Genomic DNA, 19,994 nt, shown 5'->3' with positions numbered 1-19,994 from the left:
TTTATATTATATTTAGTGGTATTCAAGGAATTTGTTTTCCTACGTCAGTTTAAAAAGTACAAATGTTACAACCAACAAACTGAAATACTACCATGAAATTGGATAATGGCGATTGGAAACACATTTACTTCTTATTTAATCATATTTGTACTTAATTCAATCAGAAGTACTGCACACCATATTACCTTTATATAGGCCAAAAGCAACATGTTGAAGATTCTATAATGAGTCCGTGTCGCATGAACCAACGTGGAAAATGTTCAACTCAAGAACTGTAATAAATTATTAGATAGGGCTTTGCTAAAATAAAACAGCTAATCTCAAACCAGTGCCAAGTCAAATGCAATGGAAAAGGATAAAAGAAAAACACTGATTTTTCCATTCTCTCAAAAGATATAACCAAATAATCTAATATTCACAATATCCGCATAACATGAGATAGGACAATGAATACTGTAAAATCAAAGACACCATTGAAAAAAATAAATGACAAATAAACAAATAATTATCTTTCACGTTTACTATTCTATCTAACAGTAGGCTCCTTTTGTTGTGTTTTTATTTTTCTGAACTTCTGACCTTCAGTATACCCTTTTTAGTTTACAAAGAAACAGGTCGTACAGAACAAAATTGTCGTCGTTTATTTATTTCAATTAAATACACAAATACAACATTGATGTGGCACAAAAGTTCCATTGATGTTCCAAACATCTGTGACGACTTACAATATACTAGCTGCAATAATCTCTAGTTTTTTTTCCAAATATTGTAAATCATTTTTATCTCAGTGAAGCTTAAAACAAAAATGTTAAATACTATAGTGTCAATCTCATTTTACTGCAAGCAGGTGATGCAGTTAAAATTATATACATTTCAAAAATACTGATATCTATCATAATAATTGTTTGACTTGATGTTTAGATATATTGGAATACATTGGATTGCTAACTTTTGTCGAAATACTGGCAACGCTGTTATTTTTGTGTTGTTGTTTTTGTTTTTGACTTCAATCGAGCCGTTGCCATTCATATTTGTTTACCCGGGGATATACGTAATTGATGTTTGCCCATTGTTGAAGGATGTTTTGTGACCTGCGGTGTTTACACTTTTGTCCTTTGGTCTGTGTCGTTTGGAATGATATCACATCTTTTTATTTTAGTATTTACCTTTATACAGGAAAAGACTTCCTCTGAACACCCTCTGTTGACCGAACAAGTATAAACATACATGACACGGGGTTTAAAAGGAAGTCTTGCCCATCAAATTCTAGGAAGTAAAACTCGTATTAAGGTTTTTTCGTGATATGGGTTTTATACACTGTAACTTTTACAATTTCCGCAAAGTAAATGGTTGCGCACTTGTTAATATCTCTATTACACTCAAAATAATAAATATCCTCTAAAAAAACAAAAGAAAGGTACATTTAGATGTTTCGAATGTCTTTAATGACCGACAATCATGTACTTTTAAATTGAGTGATTAACAAAAAAGAACTTAAATTGTATGCCGTTGTTGTGTATAAAAAAAAGAGATGTGCCATATGCGTGAATGACGTAGCAACCTAAAACAGAAAAGCAAAAACACATCTAGAAACACATACGGTTGACAACAACAGGCTTCTATACAAATTGTCAAGCTCTTAATCGGCCAGAGTTTATAAACATTTTAAAAACAGAGACTATCAACTCGTTTCTTTTACTGTTTTAACTGCACTAAGTATGTCGCAGTAGAAATATATTACGCTTTATTTTGATTTAACCTTTCGTTTATATATACCCAATGTTTTAAGTTTTAAATGAATTCGAATATTTGTCATCTTTATAGTTATATGAGAACTGGTCAACCGATGAAACAAACATATATAAACGTATGCAATATGTTAGTGACTCAGCGGTTACAAAACAAGGTAAGGTGTTGCAATGTTTCTTGAGCTTATACAGGTCTCTTTCTTAGGTGTTTACTATTATTTAAACTATCAACATGCACGTTGAATATGCAAGATTAATTTACTAGTATGCAACTTACAGATGCATGCCAATCTGAATGTTCTAATTGTGTATACGACTGAAGCAAAACCGCTTTCCATAGAATTGAAGGAATTATGTCGCCCTTTGTTTGGACGGTTTTGTTTTGATAAACTTGAGAAAGAATGGATATATGTAATTAGTATGCAATGGACTACATCCCAAACCTATAATAAGTGATAAAGTAATTACTTTCTACGGATTTACAAAGTAAATAATTCATGCAGGATATATTACATAATTAGTATTAAGCAAAAATTGTTCTAAACGTTTTAAAATTAGCCAAGAAATGTTAGAGTGACGAGTTCACCCAATTGTTATTTTTTTATAGCTACACGTAGTGTTCATGATTCTAGTAGCAGAGCTTGCAAAATAATGCCCAAACAATACAAAATGGACATATATCAAGCTGTAGGGAAAATCAACTCTAAATAAGATGAATCTTGTTAACTACTTAATCTGTCGGGCTTTTAGTTAGCAAACTTCTTTTTTTCCAGGACTAGCTTCTTAAACTGTGCGATATGTGTTTGAAGAATGTGTCGCTTCTGTTGTTTGTGTGTCTTGTTTTCAGAATTTCTGGCATCATAGCAGGTACTATTTAATCATATTTTATTCAGTGGAGTTAATAATAATAAAGAATTACTGTGGTTATAAGGTTTTGAAATACAATTGAATCTTTCCAAATTATCTTGTTAAATGCATCTAAATTTTGTTTCCATAATTGAAAATGTAATAATATTTAGTTGCATGCAAACAATACCCTCTTCCATTGTGATTATATTAATTTATACACAATAATAACAAAATTGTATCAGTTAAAGGATAAAATTAGTTTTTACATAAGTATATATGACGACTGCCATAAGTTTTAATCTCTACAAAGTTCCTTCCATAATCCAACTAGTATAAAATTTATTCATAAAAGAAAGAAACAAATATGATATTTTTGTGAAAGGTATTTCACAACAGACACATATTCACGGCTGTCATTCGGTATATCGAGAAAATTGATCGTGAAAGAATACCTAACGGTGGTCAAGCATTGCGATCGGATCGTGAAAGATATGGTATCGGATCGTGAGTGTTATTAATTGTAATTCTACTTCAAAATCTGTGAAAAATCTGCTGTATTTTCAAAACGCGGAACAAATTCGAAAAAAAATTATGTCTGTCAAAATGCTTCAACTTTATAATAACAATAAGATAAAGAAAATATGCAGTACTTTATGAGAAAACAGAAAAGGCGCAACACTAGTCTATGGGATTCATTTAAAAAACAACACGTTTTGTACCTGTAATGGTCACATTGTAATATATATTGATATATTTGAAACTGAATCTTTGGTGTGTCAGATTGTACAGTAAAATAAAAGGGGTTTTCTTTTAAAATCGTTCGTTTTGTTTTTGAAAACATTGAATTTTGTTTATTTTTCATCATAATTGATCGTGAAAGATCGGACAACGCATTATCTTGGTAGTGAAAGACAAGGCGTGACCAGACGGACGCAGGACGTTTGTGCTTTTTAACCTGTAACACTAAAGGACATTGGCGCTTCAAAGACTACGGACATTTGCGCTTTTAACTTTGATACACCTGAACATTTGCGCTTTTTACCTACAATAGTTATATAGATATAAGAAGATGTGGTATGAGTGCCAATAAGACAACTCTCCATCCAAGTCAAAATTTATAAAAGTTAACCATTATAGGTCAAAGTACGGTCTTCAACACGGAGCCTTGGCTCACACCGAACAGCAAGCTATAAAGGGCCCCAAAAATTACTAGTGTAAAACCATTCAAACGGGAAATCCAACAGTCTAATCTATATAAAAAACGAGAAACGAGAAACACTTATGAACCACATCAACAAACGACAACTACTGAACATCAGATTCCTGACTTACGACAGGTGCAAACAATTGCAGCGGGTTTAAACGTTTTAATGGTACCAAACCTTCACCCTTATCTGAAAGAATAGTGTAACATCACAACATAGAAAAACACACACATACCTGTTATCTTTAGAAAATTTACCAAAGTCATGGAAAAATGTTGACATATTCTTTGAAAGGAATAAATTATTCGGGTAAACCAGACATATTATAAAAAATATAGCATACGTTTCTGGGTAAACGATAGAGAAAACGAAACTTTTATGGATGGAACATTTAAATTTTGACCGAAATTCTTCAATTAGCTTTCTTATTAATTAGTGGATTAAAATTGGAAACGGTTATTCTTTTGTATGAATAGTCCGAAGAACTGCATTATCATAGTTTATCTAAGATTGTTTCAGTTTGTGAAGACCGAAATTTTATTTTTAAACCACCTGCTGTACCTGTTGACTTTTAGAAAGAGTCATGGTTGTTATAAGGAATTTACTCCAATCCACCCTCTTGGATCTTGTCGTTTTCATCTGACACAAGCATAATGGGCAAAGGTTGATGCTTTTAGATGTATATAAATGTATGAATGTTTTGTGTTTTTTATATTAAATGATTTTTTATGTTCTGTTGAAAAAATCGCAAATGTCCTAAAAAGTTAAGCGCAAATGTTCATTAAAAAAAGTACAAAATGGAAGAAACAGTACAATGAAATCATGGAAATGCTTGCAAAGCCATTATTAGGTTGTTTAATCCTACGTTCTATAATAATGATAGGCCGCTTTGACATTTCTTCATGTGTTTTTCCCAAAATACCACGGCAATACAATTCCTCTAGAAAAACATAAACTTAGAAATTTCCCTCAACATTCTCTATTACCTTAGTTACCAGTCTTTCAAACCTCCAATGGTAAAAATTGTCATACCACTTTAAATTGTAATAGTCTATAGTTGCCTTATTTTCTGATTTTGAAAGTTTAATCTTGCCAAATGATCATTGTACTTTTGCCTTGGGTACATGATCTTTGTTTTCCCTGATATTCCGCTAACAATCCAGATTAAGAAGTGAAAAGACAAGAAGGGTATTTAGGAAAATTTACATATCCAATAAAACAGATGAAACGATGATGTGACTGGCAAAATTTTATATTTTTGACCAGCTTAAAGCGGCTCGACCATTGAAGAGCAATAACACCAAAAATACGAGTAAGTTCTGTTTTGAATACGAAAAAAATGCTAAAAATTAAAGATCTTTTAAATCAGTTTATATTATTTTTTGGACTATAATTTTCTAAATATTATTAATGAAAAATATTTCACCTAATTAACATGTATATGGACGATAAACAAAAATCCCAAAATTATCTTATTGCCTGAAATGATGTTTGGCAATAGGTTGAATAATCATCATCAGATTTCAAGAAATAAGCTTAATGCCTGGAAATTTCAGGCAATAACTTGATGCCTAGGCGTTAGCTTATTGCCTAGTATTTAAGCTCGATGCCCAATTTCACTTATTGCCGCTAACATATGCATGTGTACGCATTTTCTTGTGTTTGTAAGTGTTGTTACCTTTGGTTGTGAGGAGTGTCGTTAGTGCTAACATCGTATGACAAATTTAGCAAATTTATTGTTTATTTCGTGGCTGCGCTGACATAAACTAAAATAACGTTATTTTCACTCGATTGTTTGATCAGTCTGTTCACAATACATGTAGCTAGCTATACCGTCATTATACCAGCTTAGTGGAGAAATTACCAATCAACGTACCTCGAGATCGATTGTGCATGATGCCCAGCTTGAACTGTAGTCGATTAGGTTCTATTCTCAATCTTAAAAATTTGTATAAGAAATCAAAACTTATGAAGGATGGACAAAAAGACTGATATTGCTATAAAGCACATAGTTGGTGTGGTATTATAAGATGATCATATCCAATGGCATTGGACGATTATAGCCCAATTTACCAACAAAAGAGAACCGGAATGAGTCGTGCAAATCCAATATTTGCTATACCAATTAAAAATATAAATTATCATATAATTGAATAATGATTTGAACGTTTTCGTAGCATCAATTCTTTCACGATCCTTTTCACGATATTCAAAAAGCGGTACGCTATCTTTCACGATCCAAAAAATCAATTTTTTGTAAATATTTCAATTTTTGCAAAATTTCTGACGATGCTAACACAAAATAACTTTAAGAACCATTTGAATCATTAAGTGGAATGAATATTTTCAAAGAAAAGTTATTTATTCATACGAATTATGAAAAAAATCTTGTTTGTTTACATATTTAATGTCATTGAAATGTCGAAGAGCAATCTGCCTTTTGTAGTTTTGTAAAAACGGACTACTTTTAAACCTTGATTTTTCTCAGATACTGATCATAATGTTGAACCATTTTGACAGACAGATATATGTTTTTTTGTAAATTTGTCCGTATAATTCATTTAATTAAATCAGTAATTGACCTTGCATATGTCTTCTCCATAAGATTTTCTTCACGATCCTATACCAGAGCTTTCACGATCCAATCGCAATACTTGACCACCGTTATGTATTCTTTCATGATCTTTTTACTCGATATACCGAATGACATTACTTTATCTGAGATGTACACAAATGCATATGTGTTAGTCCAAAAGTTCCTCCTCGAATATACTTAGACTAACCATAATGATTACCACCAGTCCAAAAAATCAAATGTCTCAAAATTTCTTGACGCTAGAGGAGTAAAAATACAGGACTTATTTCAAAATTCGAAATATGATTTTTTTATTTGACTTTATTACAAAAGATTTACTTGTACATCATTATACCGTTGTAGATGTAGATGCCGATGATTGTTATGATAACGAGAGATTCTGTTCGGCTGACGGCAAGTGTATACCGGCGACATGGTGGTGTGATGCTTATTCATCAGGTCCAGACTGTTCTGACGGTGCTGACGAAACACAGTGTTCAGGTAAGATACCAGAACAATATTCTAAATTATTCCGCTCTTTTTGCCCTTATTTTGTAACGATGGTGTGGAGCTTATTATTTATGTATGTATGGTGTTGCACCTATTGTGTATGTATGGTGTTGCGCCTATTGTTTATGTATGGTGTTGCGCCTATTGTGTATGTATGGTGTTGCACCTATTGTGTATGTATAGTGTTGCACATATTGTGTATGTATGGTGTGGCAATTATTGTGAATGTATTTGTGTTATTATATACATGTATATATATATATATTGTGACACTTATTGTGTTAGTATGGTGTGGCACTTATTAAGTATATAAAATAGTGTTGCATTGTAATTTCGGGGCCTTTTATAGCTGACTGTGTGGTATGGGCTTTGCTCATTGTTGAAGGCCGTACGGCGACCTATAGTTGTTAATTTTTGTGTCATTTGGTCTCTTGTGGAGAGTTGTCTCATTGGCAACATCTTCTTTTTTATATTGCACTTTATATTGTGAATGTATGGCGTGTCACTTATCGTGTATGTATGGTTTAAAACTTACAAACATGTTAAACCCCGACACAATCTTATGTGTCCATGCCAGGAGTCTGAAGTTCAGTGGTTGTCGTTGGTTCATGTCTGTCATATTTGTTCCGGTTTTGTAAATTGTTTTGTTATAAATTAGCGTTTTCTTAATTGAGTTGTTTCACATGTTTCATGTTGGGGCCTTTTATAGACAACTATAAAGTATGAGTTTTTCTCATTGTTGAAGACCGTACGGTTGCCTACAAATGCTTACATCCACTTCATTTGAACTTTGGTTGATAGATATCTGATTAACAGTCATACCACATCTCCTTATTTTATTAATGTAATGAGGGGGGGGGGCTGGGAGGGGGGTATTTATCGTGTACGTATAGTATGGAACTTATTGTGTAATTATGGTGTGGCACTTATAATGTACATATATGTATTTGTGCGACATTTTTGTGTATGTATTGTGTGTCAGTTACTGTGTAAGTATGATGTGACACTTTTTGTGTATATATGGTTGGCGCCCATTGTGAATGTATGGTGTGACACATATTGTATAAGTATGGTGTGTAAATTCTTGTGTATATATGTTGTGCCACTTATTATGAATGAAAAGAAGAATTGACAGTGTCATAGTTAAAAGGACAAACGACAAAAATACAAACAACTGTAACAGTCTACAAAGCATTACGATGACACTAAAGACTGAGTAGTCAGATGCCCCGGAAGGGTAAGCAGATTCTACTGCAACAGTGGTACACATCATGTTGCTCGTGGCTAGCTTGTATTTGTCTATTCGTGGTTAGTTTTCTTTTGGCCATGGTGACTACCTTTCGTATAATTTTGGTTTTTTATTCTCTTGTTGGAGTAGTCTTAGTTTTTTTGACATTTCAAGAATTCTGATTATTCAACCAAGCTTATTCATTTTTCAGCTTCTGACTGTGCTGCAACTTATACGTTCCATTGTGGTAAAAGTATGACGTGTACACCTCTTCACAGCAGATGTGATGGCGTGAGTAATTGCCCAGATAATGAAGACGAGGCAAATTGCAAAGGTAACAAATTGAATACTTCATAAAGTTAGTAACACAAGTTAACTGTGTATATTTTGTGTTTTTTAAAGGCCAGGACTAAAACAAATTATCATACTTCCTGTAAGAATGTCCTTCTATAGTAAAATTGCTCTATTTTTGCATAGTTTTTGAAAGAAATATATAGCGTTAACTGCACTATGCGAATATAGTATGCCTTGCTGTTGCAACAGACTATTGATTTTCACGTCAATCATTTTCAATTTCACGTGCAAAGGCGGAGCTTAGTTGCTTTGACAGACAAGTGGGTTGGATTTATTAGCCTGACAGTTAATTAACTATTACAATTGAACAATAAGGGGAAAAAAGTAGTTATCATTTAAATTTTTCTTACATTTTAAGAGACTTTAATACACTGAAGTTTCTGTTAGAACGTTTTTGTTCTTTGTTTACTTCTGCTTACTGCCGTTGAAGCCAAAATTGTTTCAATACTTTATAAGTCATTTGTTAGAGATAAATAGTTATTATCACATCACTGGTTTTTTTTGTAAGTTATTAAGTACTATGGAAAATGTTAATGAGAATGAAATGGAAGGGGTATGGAGTAAACCTTGTTTAGACAATATCCAAAATATTACCGGGCAATCAAAGCAATGACACGATGTCTTTTTGGTACTTTTTCATCTTGAAGTCAACATGAGTTCATGCCTTCAAAATTGAGCAAAATATAGGTACCTCATAACAAGTTTAAGACGACCTCTAGCACCAGCTTAAGCAGAATTCTACTTGTTTAACTACTCAATAATGATTTATATTCAGAAAGAGTTAAAATCAATCATTTCACCTCAAAACACATACTTTTGAATCTATTTATTTGTAACTCTTTCTAACAGTCAAGTAGACAAAATCAACTTTCTTTAAGACAGCATATCTATATATGCAGAGTTACATAAAGGGCTTCTTTTCATACTATAAAGATTTTTTTTTTACATAGAAATACACAATTAGCACTATTTGAAATAATAAACAGTCTGTATAATAATGATATTAATGTTGTGTTTAACATTGACTATGGAAAATAGTAGCCAGGGTGAGACACAATAGTGCACTACCCTTCCTTCGGGTCGTGCACTATTGTGTCTCACCCTGGCTACTATTTTCCATAGTCAATGTTAAACACAACATTATTATATAAATATGAATGGTACTCACGCATGATAATGAATCTATAGTATCCTTTATACCTATTTTTAGAATTTGTTATGATGGAAGTAACGAATTTTCTTCTATAGGCGATACGAAAATATGAAATATGTGTTCATGATTATAAAATTTGCAGATACGGATCTTAAAATCCTTATTTCGAATTCAAATTCCCGATAACTGATTGATAAAATTTATGACACCGAATTTAGATTGGTTATGCATTCAGTTTTATTATTGCATCAAAGCTAATTAAAAAGTGTATGATTTATAATCTTAAAAAGGTATTAAAAAATTGGATTAGATGCTTGACTTCAGAAATAGTTTTAAAATATAATTTCAATTATTATAGATATTGAAAAATATTTACAGAATATAAATGTTTGGACGGAACTGTTAAATGTAAAGACGACACATGCGCACAGGGAGATATATGTGATGGAACAGAAAACTGTTCGGATGGAGAGGATGAAGAAAACTGTGAAGGTACAACACCATAAATGTCCACTTTAACTATTTCAACTCTTAAGCATTGAGCAGTTCAATTTTAATGTTAAACCATAAATATCCACTTTAACTATTTCAACTCATAAGCATTGAGCAGTTCGATTTTAATGTTAATCTTTATACTAATATCTTTTTTACGCAGCTGTGTGTCCCTCATGCATGTTTCCATGTTTTGATATTGTTAATCTGCTGAAAAAAAAATAGGCTAAATCATCAACCGAGGAGCCAACTATTAAATGTTGTATTTTCAAGCAAATATACTAATTGAAGTTAACAATCATTTTACTTAAGAAGGCTTTTCATATATTCATAGTTTTGCTTTTATTTTATTTACCTTCTTGATCGTCTTTGTATTTATTTGATATACAAAATTCAATTGCCTTAAGAAGTATATGATATCACCATTTCAATTGATAGTATAAAAATCTTTTGGCTAAATGTACAAATGTTAAATGTCCTTTAGGTGTAATTGTGTTAATGTTTAATAGAGAATCTTTAACGCCCTGTCTTTATCTTCATCTGAACGTATCAGTTCAAAGAATATGTCAAATACACACAAACAAACTGCATATCTTTATCTTTTTGATATGAATAAATAATACATAAATAATATAACAAAAATATTTCATAGACCGTACTAACCATCAACATCCGACTCTTCCTAGAAAAAAGACAACGATATAATAACGCATGCTCCTAAAAAACTTGATTGGAACTGACACACTATATGATGAGGTTCCTAAACAATTTATATCAAGCGCACCCCACCTCCTATTCCCTTTTCGACTATCTTGGCCATATGTCGTACAAGTAGACACACAATGAAGAAAAATCGGATGGCAAACATGAGATGAGTTATTCTGTGTATACCTCATATACAGTTTATTATGTAATACATCTAAGTTTTCCATGTGATCACACTATTTCTTTTAGTAAACTAATTTTTGAAAGTTATCAATTTAACATTGTAATACGATCTTTGAGTGTTGTCGTTATCAATTCTAACATTGTAATACGATCTTTGAGTGTTGTCGTTATCAATTCTTACATTGTAATACGATCTTTGAGTGTTGTCGTTATCAATTCTTACATTGTAATACGATCTTTGAGTGTTGTCGTTATCATTTTAACATTGTAATACGATTTTTGAGTGTTGTCGTTATCAATTTAACATTGTAATACGATCTTTGAGTGTTGTCGTTATCAATTCTTACATTGTAATACGATTTTTGAGTGTTGTCGTTATCAATTTAACATTGTAATACGATTTTTGAGTGTTGTCGTTATCAATTTAACATTGTAATACGATCTTTGAGTGTTGTCGTTATCAGTTCTTACATTGTAATACGATTTTTGAGTGTTGTCGTTATCAATTTAACATTGTAATACGATTTTTGAGTGTTGTCTTTATCAATTCTAACATTGTAATACGATCTTTGAGTGTTGTCGTTATCAATTTAACATTGTAAATCAGTTTAACATTGTAATATGATCTTTCAGTGTTGTCGTTATCAATTTAACATTGTAATACGATCTTTGAGTGTTGTCGTTTTCAATTCTAAGATTGTCTTTTTATCTTTTTGTGCTTTGTACCGATTTGATTAGTCAACCTTTTCAAAAAATGTTTACAGTATGTTCTTAAGTTGTGTAACACCATTGTCCTAGGTTAGGGGAGGGTTGAGCGCTCAAAAACAGGTAAATGACTATACTGTTATTATGAATCACATTTTATAGCCAAACTCGGTAAAAAAACTTTTAAATTCCATTTAATTGATGAATTGAACAACACTTACTGTTATCTTGATGATACTTTTTCGTTAAATAATCAAAAATTCTCTAAATATACTGCTGAAATTTACCCAAAGGAACTCACTTTAAATAAATCTAATATGAACAGCAATAACTGTCCTTTCCTAGATTTAGATATTTCAGTTTTACACCAGAAACTCTACACAAAAATTTACGACAATAGGGGTGATTTTTCTCTCCCTATTGTCAATTTTCCTTTTTTGGATGGTGATTTTCCTTTGGCATCGTCTTAAGGTGTTAATGTATCCCAACTCGTTCGCTATGCCCGTATCTGTAGTGACGTTAAAATGGATTTTAATGAGCGTAATCTATGTATTACTAGTAAATTATGAAGTCAGGGATTTCGTTACCACAAATTACCTAAAACCTTTACTAATTTTTTCCATAGATACCGAGATTTGATTTTCAAGTTTGGCTGTACATGTAGACAACTTATTTCAAACGGAAAAGCACATCCTAAATTTTAAGGTGATGTTGTTTACCGAGCCCGTGAATTTAAATACGATCCGGGTAAACTTATCAATCTTTTAAATGAACTTATTCTAAAATGATACACATTTAACACAGTAATTAAATCTTTGAATATTATTTTTATTGGTATAAATATTGATTTTGTTATCAGTAAATTAAAACCATACTAAATATTATTGTTATATACAAATGCACTTTCACGGTACTACAATCTGTCGATACCTGTTTTTTGGCATTGCATAAGGTCATGTTTTTCTCTGACTGTTAATGACGTCTTTACAGCTAAATCCATTGGATGTTGGATGTGTACTGATTGATAGTTTAGTCTAAGATACATGATTTTTTTATAAGTTGTTATTGACTTTGAACTAGCTGTCAGTAACTGCGAGTACTCTCAGATCTGTACTTAGTCTCTTTTTTGTTGTTATGGATTCTTTTTTCTGCTTTGTATCGATCTGATGAGTTAAGCCTTTTTCAACTGATATTTATAGTTTGTTCTTATGTTGTCCTGTTACACTACTGTCCCAGTTTAGGGGGATGATTGAGCACTCACAAATATATTTAACCCCGCCACATTCTTTATGTGCCTGTCCCAATTCAGGAGCCTGTAGTTTTCTCAATCGAATTGTTTTATATTTTTTATGTCGGGGCCTTTTATATCCGACTGTACGGCATGGGTTTTTAAAGCAATTGCTTTCATGCTATGGCGTATAGACATCTTTGTGACCCAGATCAGACTCTGCCCAGATCAAGCCAAAGGTTTTTCTAGCAGATTCCTGGTCTGTCATTCTAAAACATCTATGTATGTTTTCTAATCAGTCTAATGGAGCTGTTTTTTCTTGGTCGTGAAATGACGATTTAATTTCATGTTTGTGCGTGATACCCCCTTTTTCGAAATTATATGACGATGGCACGTACATATTGTATGCTTAAAAAATAATGTTTGGACTTATATTTAAGAAATGTTGACAAAGTAGCATTACAAAATTATTGTTAGTAAGTTGAAATTTATATTTATTTTTTTTATTTTTTTTTCCCCGACCGACCGACCAGACTTTTTCATGTGGAAAATCCGTAAACCAACAAATTAAAAAAAACCTCTGGCCTTAGTGATGAAAGGGGTAACGCGTAAGCCAGTTCACAGGTTAATTGACAGTTAACATGCATTTCATGAAAATTTCAGAAGCTGGTTTTATCTTCAAAATCTTTAATCGGTATGTATGAATGAATGATTCTTAATATGAAACAAAAACTGTAGTTCGGTAGAATATTTGTGTCACGAAAGTTGAAATCATCAACTGAATGGTTAGATTTAAACCAACTATGATATATTTAAAATTAAAGCAATAAAAATAATGAAGCATGGAAGGTGCATGGATTGTCATGTAAATTATTGGCCAGATATAAACACTCTACCAGGGGATAGTCTATTATGATTTCTTCGTAAGTTATATGTTTCCGCACATGTATTTGCCTCAACCGTTAACCTAGTAAATGTGTCGTCCTCCTGGGAAATGTAAAGCATTGTAAAAATGACTTTCTGCTGGATAAGTCTTTTATTGATATAAAGATAAAATACCCTTACTTCCCACTAGACAAGAATCCTGTCAGGTTTTATTCTTTTACATGTGGATGAAAAATAAAAGTCACAAAAACATTAACTTGGCAGCAATTGCTTTAACAGCCTTTAAGGCTTTGATTCTCATTGTTGAAGGCCGTATGATTGCTTTTAATGCTTACATCCACTTCATTTGAACTTTTGTGGTAGTTGTCTCATTGGCAATCATACCACATCTTCTTATTTTTATATAAACTCTTCCGCATTTGTTAATCATTATGTTCCAAGCCACTAACCTGTAATCCTATTGTTGTCATTTGTTGCTGTCTGTCATACTTGTTGTTCGTTCGTTGTAAAACGTGCCGTTGTTTTTTCTTTCTTTTGAATTGTTATAAATTTCATCGTCTCGTGGCCTTTTATAGTTTACAATGCGTTTTGGGTTTGTTCATTGTTGGAAGCCGATCATTGACATCTATTTGGTCACAGCTTTTTCCATTTGTCTTTATAGACAGTTGTCTCATTGTAATAGGGGGATTCATGGAATATTCTATGTTTTTAGTTTTGTTTTATTTAAGTAAATACAATTTTCAAGATTGGTGTCGAGATGAAATGTATGAACACTTTTACCTGTAGATATCTTGTGTTAGAGAGATATGGAAGATACCAAAGAGACATACAAACTCATTAGTCGAAGTTAAACTGACAAAAGGAAAACGCCATGGCATAAAATCAAAAAGCAACTAAAAGATAAACAACATTATGCGAAACACAACATAGAAAACTAAAGATCGAGCAACACGAGCCCGACCAGAAACTGGAGGGGATCTCATGTGCTCATGAAGGGTAAGCAGACCTTGTGTGTGATGCAATGAATGAATAATTTATACATTGATTTGTGTGTTTTACTTTTTTTCTGTATATATCTTTAAGAATATAAGTGTCCATCGGGAAAAATTAAATGCGAGGACCATTCTTGTGTTTGGGGCGAACAATGCAATGGATGGGCAGAGTGCGATGATGGATCAGATGAAAACAATTGTCAAGGTAAGATCACTTGTTTCAGAATACTTAGATCTACGGTAGGCCGATGGTGTGTCAACGTTAGACCAGTGGTGACAGTCAACGTTAGACCGATGGTGACTATCTACGTAAGACCGATGGTGACAAGGCTATTGTTAATATTATGCTCTTTGAAATTGACACTTAACACTTCAAACTAAATATTTTACACTTCAACTTTAACATGCATCAGTTCCAAGTTGACATTTCTGACAACCAAAGAAATTTCAAATTCGAACTGGGATATTTTGACTTGGAAATAAAAAAAAATGTTAACTCAAAATGTCAAGTTTGAAATGGAAATGGAAATGTGATTTTTATTAAACTAGTTAGAACTTAGAAATGTCAAGGTAGAAAACAAACTCATTATAGATATCAGGATTAAAACTGTGTACGCTAGACGCGTTTAGTCTACAAAAGACGTCATCAGTGACGCTTGAATGAAAAATATAAAAGGCCAAATAAAGTACGAAGTTGAAGACCATTGAGGACCCCAAATTCTAAAAGGTTGTGAAGTGATGATGGAACTAAGAAATACGAACAAAAAATAATAATAAGATGTGGCATGATTGCAATGAGACAAATTTTCACCAGAGACCAAATGATATTTTAAACATGAAATCTCAAATTAGAACTGAGAAATGTTAACATGGAGATGAGAAGTTTTAACTTTTCCATGTCTCCACTCCGTCTTTCGTTTTGATTGTATCACGTATATAGGTTGCACATTGTTTTTTGAAGTAAAGTTTTATAGACTATTATAATGTTGCTTTGATAAATAGTTGGCCCTAAAAATGCAATTCAAAGTTACTTTCCGATCGACAGTTTGTCTTTAATCTGGTTTATTGTTGCATCAGTTTTGTTTATAATCTTTAATTATTTTCAAACACCTTTTGATTGTTATAATGAACTGATATTATATATGAAGTTATAAATTGATGCCGTATGCATGTTTATTTTGAGAGAAATATAATTATTATAGTCATGAAATATAGACTGAACTGTTACAATTCTCCCTCATTCATTCTTTTAGAATATGAATGTCCTACGCAAAAAATAAAATGCAATGATCATATATGTTTCTGGGGTGAACAATGTAACGGATGGTTGGATTGTAAAGACGGATCAGATGAAGACAATTGTGAAGGTAAGTATCACATGATCATAGATATGCCTTGGGTAAACGATTCAACGGTTGGATGGATTGTAAAGACGGATCAGATGAAGAAAATTGTGAAGGTAAGCATCATATGATTATAGATATGCCCGGATGAACGATGTAACGGTTGGATGGATTTTTAATACTGATCAGATAAAGACATAAAGACAATTATGAAGGTAAGAATCGCGTGATTATACATGTTTCAGGGTGAACGATTCAACGGTTGGGTGGATTGTAAAGACGGATCAGATGAAGACATTTGTTCAGATAAGAATCACGTGTCTGGGTGAACAATATAACGGTTGGATGGATTGTTAAGACGGACCAGATGAAGAAAATTGTGAAGGTAAGAATTACGTGATTATAGATGTGTCTGGAGTGAACGATGTAACGGTTGGATGGATTGCACAGACGGTCCAGATGAAGAAAATTATGAAGGTTTTAAGTCACAGGTGTGTCTGGAGTGAACGATGCAACGGTTGGACAGATTGTAAAGAGGTAAAAATCACGAGATCAAACATGCGTCCGGAGGGAACGATTCGAAGGTTGAAAGGATTGTAAGTACAGATCAGATGAAGAAAATTGTGAAGATAAGAATCGCGTGATCATATATGTTTCTAGGGTGAACGATTCAAGGTTGGGTTGATTGTAAAGACGGATCAGATGAAGACAATTGTAAAGGTAAGAATCACGTTATCATACATTTGTCTTGAATGAATGATGCAACGGTTGGGTTGATTGTAAAGAGGAATCAAATGAAGATGTGATAGGGTCTTATAAGGGCTTTTAATTATAGACTCCAACTGGTTCAAATACTTTATTATATACCAGGAAAATGTAACTCTGCAAAATAATAGCAAATATCATAAGCAATTTTACAAATGTTACATAGCATTATTAAACACAAGCAATATTAAACACTAGTATGATTAAACACAATCATGATTAACTTGTGTCACAATTACAAATAGCTAATTTAAAAGTACATATCAAAGTTTCGGATTGCATTGCAATCTACACAACCGTGCTTCATTTTAGAAAGCGCCAATACGCTTTACAGTTTCAATGTAGAATTATTAAAATGTGCCGAAAGAGAAATAGAATAAAATACAATTTCGTTGCCAATTTGGCTGTGAAAGCAACTATTACAAAATGAACAATCTATAAAGAATAAGGAATTAATCCTTACCAATATGTGGGATTGAGTTATCAAAATCCACTGCCATAAACACTAATACAATTATTCCAGGACACTATATGGTATGTTCTGAAAATAATATACGATTATAAATACCCATGTTCAAAATGAACATTCAAAATACTGTGACAAAGTCTATTCAATTTCAGGCCAATTAAAAATATATAAATTAAGTGTTATGTCATCTTGACAAGACAATAAATTAAATTCAACGATTTCAAAAGATACAATAGAATAGCTATATTTACAATAGATGAAATCGTAATAATTCTAAGCTTGTAAATTATGAGATGTACTCTTAAACACTTAGTTACAAAAATGTGAGAATTATTCTAATCAAAATATAGTTCAAAATATATGATCGGAAAGAGCACTACTTTACAAAATGTATAAAACTTACTGTCAAAAATGTCCAAAAAGGTCCAGAATAATAGTCAGGTACAAATAACATCTAACTTCAAAGAAAGTTCCAAATAATATAAACCTCACAATGAAAACCGTGAGTGAAATAGCAAGACAGAGCCAATAGAAAATAATGTACAAATTACCCAATGAATACCATCGAAAAGTCCAATGCGGCAGAACTTAAATGTACTCACTGTACTAACCAATAGTACATGAAAACGTCATACCTGCACTGCAGTACTAACTGTATGGGGTTCAATACAGGATAATCATATGCTTCAATGGTCAATTATTCATTACACCATAGCAGGGACTAAATTTGGAAAACGGAAAGCTATAGCGTAATGAGTTCAGAAAATGTCTTCAAAATATTTTAACAACTTTAGATCAAATTAAATATTTTTATAGTTTATTGAAATAATTCGCTGAAATGGAAAATTGGTTAAGTTATAAAATACAAAGTAAAATATAAAAAGAATACTATAAATCGCTGCCACATTCTCCCCCGCATTGGAGAATGCGTCCTCGCAGTCTCAACAGTCAAAAACATCGCCATGTCCTCCCCTCCATGAAAGGGTGACGTCTCTGTCAGTAAAGCATCGTACGTTACTACTGGTCTGTAACAATCTTCAAGATGGCATTGGTTACAACTTGCTCCATTCCTTGAAAAAGACCTGACGATACAGCTTGAGACAGGAAGTTGGCTCTTTCTAACCAATCTGATGGCTTGGAATTGGTTGACTGTTGCATCATAAAACCATCGTATTTCTTTGGAAGTTTCCCTCTAGTTGTCCTTGCTGGCAGTGAACGTCTACCAGGTCTTGGCGTTGGTTCATCACTGCTATCTGATTCCTCATCGATGTTTTGGTTTACCGGAATTTCATCTGAAGTATCATCTTCAAGTTCTACTGCATTTGCATCATCATCAAGACGAACAGGATCATCTATATCTTCATCTACAGACAGAGAAGCGTCCTCCTCAGTTCCTGTGTCTTGTAATCCCTCAACTGGTTGTCGATCGTCATCGGTCCGGCCGGGGATTAAACTGTCATCTACAGGCTGGTCCACAGTGAGATCAACAGGTGCTAAATTGTTGCTATCTGTGACTTCTGTAGGTATGAAATACTCATAATCATCATCATGGTCGTCGCTGTCCTTATGGTCAATAACTGTTGGGTTATTTCCTGGTTCAGAACGCTCATGTTTTGTTGGTGTATCCGGAGTAGATCTGTGTTGGTCATTTCCTAAATATTTATCCAAAAATCCAATTGGCAGTAGTAAATTCCGGTGTAAAGTTCTTGTCCGGCCTTGCCCACTTTCTTTCTGTACTACAAATACTGGTGTTTCTGTGTTGGGTTGCTCTTTAACGATGTATGGTTCTGTTTCCCACTTATCTGAGATCTTATGCTTACCATCAAATGCTACGATGCGAACAAGTACACGGTCTCCTACTTCAAGAACTGCTCCTCTTATCTTTTTATCATAGTTGTCTTTTTGTCTACCTTGTGCTGTTTCAACTGATTTCCTTGCTTGCTCATATGCAATTTTTAGTCGTTCTTTCAGTGTTTTTGCATATTTCGTTGTTGGTTCTTTGCATGTATTTGTCTCCAGTCCAAATGCGACATCTATCGGTAGCCGTGGGTTTCTGCCGAACATTAAGTAATACGGCGCAAATCCTGTACTAGCTTGTCTGGTGCAGTTAAACGCATGTACTAATCCGGTGATATGGGATTTCCAGTCATGTTTTTTATTCGGATCCAATGTTCCTAGCATGTTTAGTAGTGTACGGTTGAATCTTTCTGTTAAACCGTTGCCCATTGGATGATAGCTAGTAGTTCGTGATTTCTCCATTCCTGTAATTGTGCATAATTCCTTGATGATTTTACTTTCGAAATTTGGCCCTTGATCTGCATGAATTCGTTTTGGTAGACCATAATGCAAGATGAAATGATTCAGGAATGCTTCAGCTGTTGTTCGAGCAGTTTGATTTTTCGTTGGTATGGCTACAGCATAACGAGTGAAATGATCAGTGATAACAAGGATGTTTTCAAAACCACCTTTCGATTTTTCCAGGGTTAAGAAGTCCATACATACAAGTTCCATCGGTTGCTTGGTTTCGATGCTGATGAGTGGTGCACGGTGGTTAAGTGGCTGTTTTCGTCTGATGCATCTCCCGCAGTTGCTTACCCAGTCTTCA

General features: G+C 33.0%; 1 protein-coding gene across 1 annotated transcript in view; it reads left to right on the top strand.

The window, feature by feature from the left end:
* The first annotated feature begins 2,525 nt into the window (after positions 1-2,525).
* LOC127737368 (sortilin-related receptor-like) overlaps positions 2,526-19,994 on the top strand; it is a 32,846-nt gene continuing 15,377 nt past the window's right edge. Inside the window, exons 1-6 of the mRNA XM_052247981.1 lie at positions 2,526-2,615; positions 6,741-6,878; positions 8,327-8,449; positions 10,001-10,114; positions 14,904-15,017; positions 16,066-16,179. Coding sequence (XP_052103941.1) covers positions 2,546-2,615; positions 6,741-6,878; positions 8,327-8,449; positions 10,001-10,114; positions 14,904-15,017; positions 16,066-16,179 — 673 coding nt within the window. The 5' untranslated portion in view covers positions 2,526-2,545. The remainder of the gene's footprint in view (positions 2,616-6,740; positions 6,879-8,326; positions 8,450-10,000; positions 10,115-14,903; positions 15,018-16,065; positions 16,180-19,994) is intronic.

This window comes from Mytilus californianus, unplaced genomic scaffold, assembly GCF_021869535.1.
Source record: "Mytilus californianus isolate M0D057914Y unplaced genomic scaffold, xbMytCali1.0.p SCAF_4, whole genome shotgun sequence".
In the NCBI taxonomy this organism is placed as follows: domain Eukaryota; kingdom Metazoa; phylum Mollusca; class Bivalvia; order Mytilida; family Mytilidae; genus Mytilus; species Mytilus californianus.
This window is presented reverse-complemented; position numbering and strand designations above follow the sequence as displayed.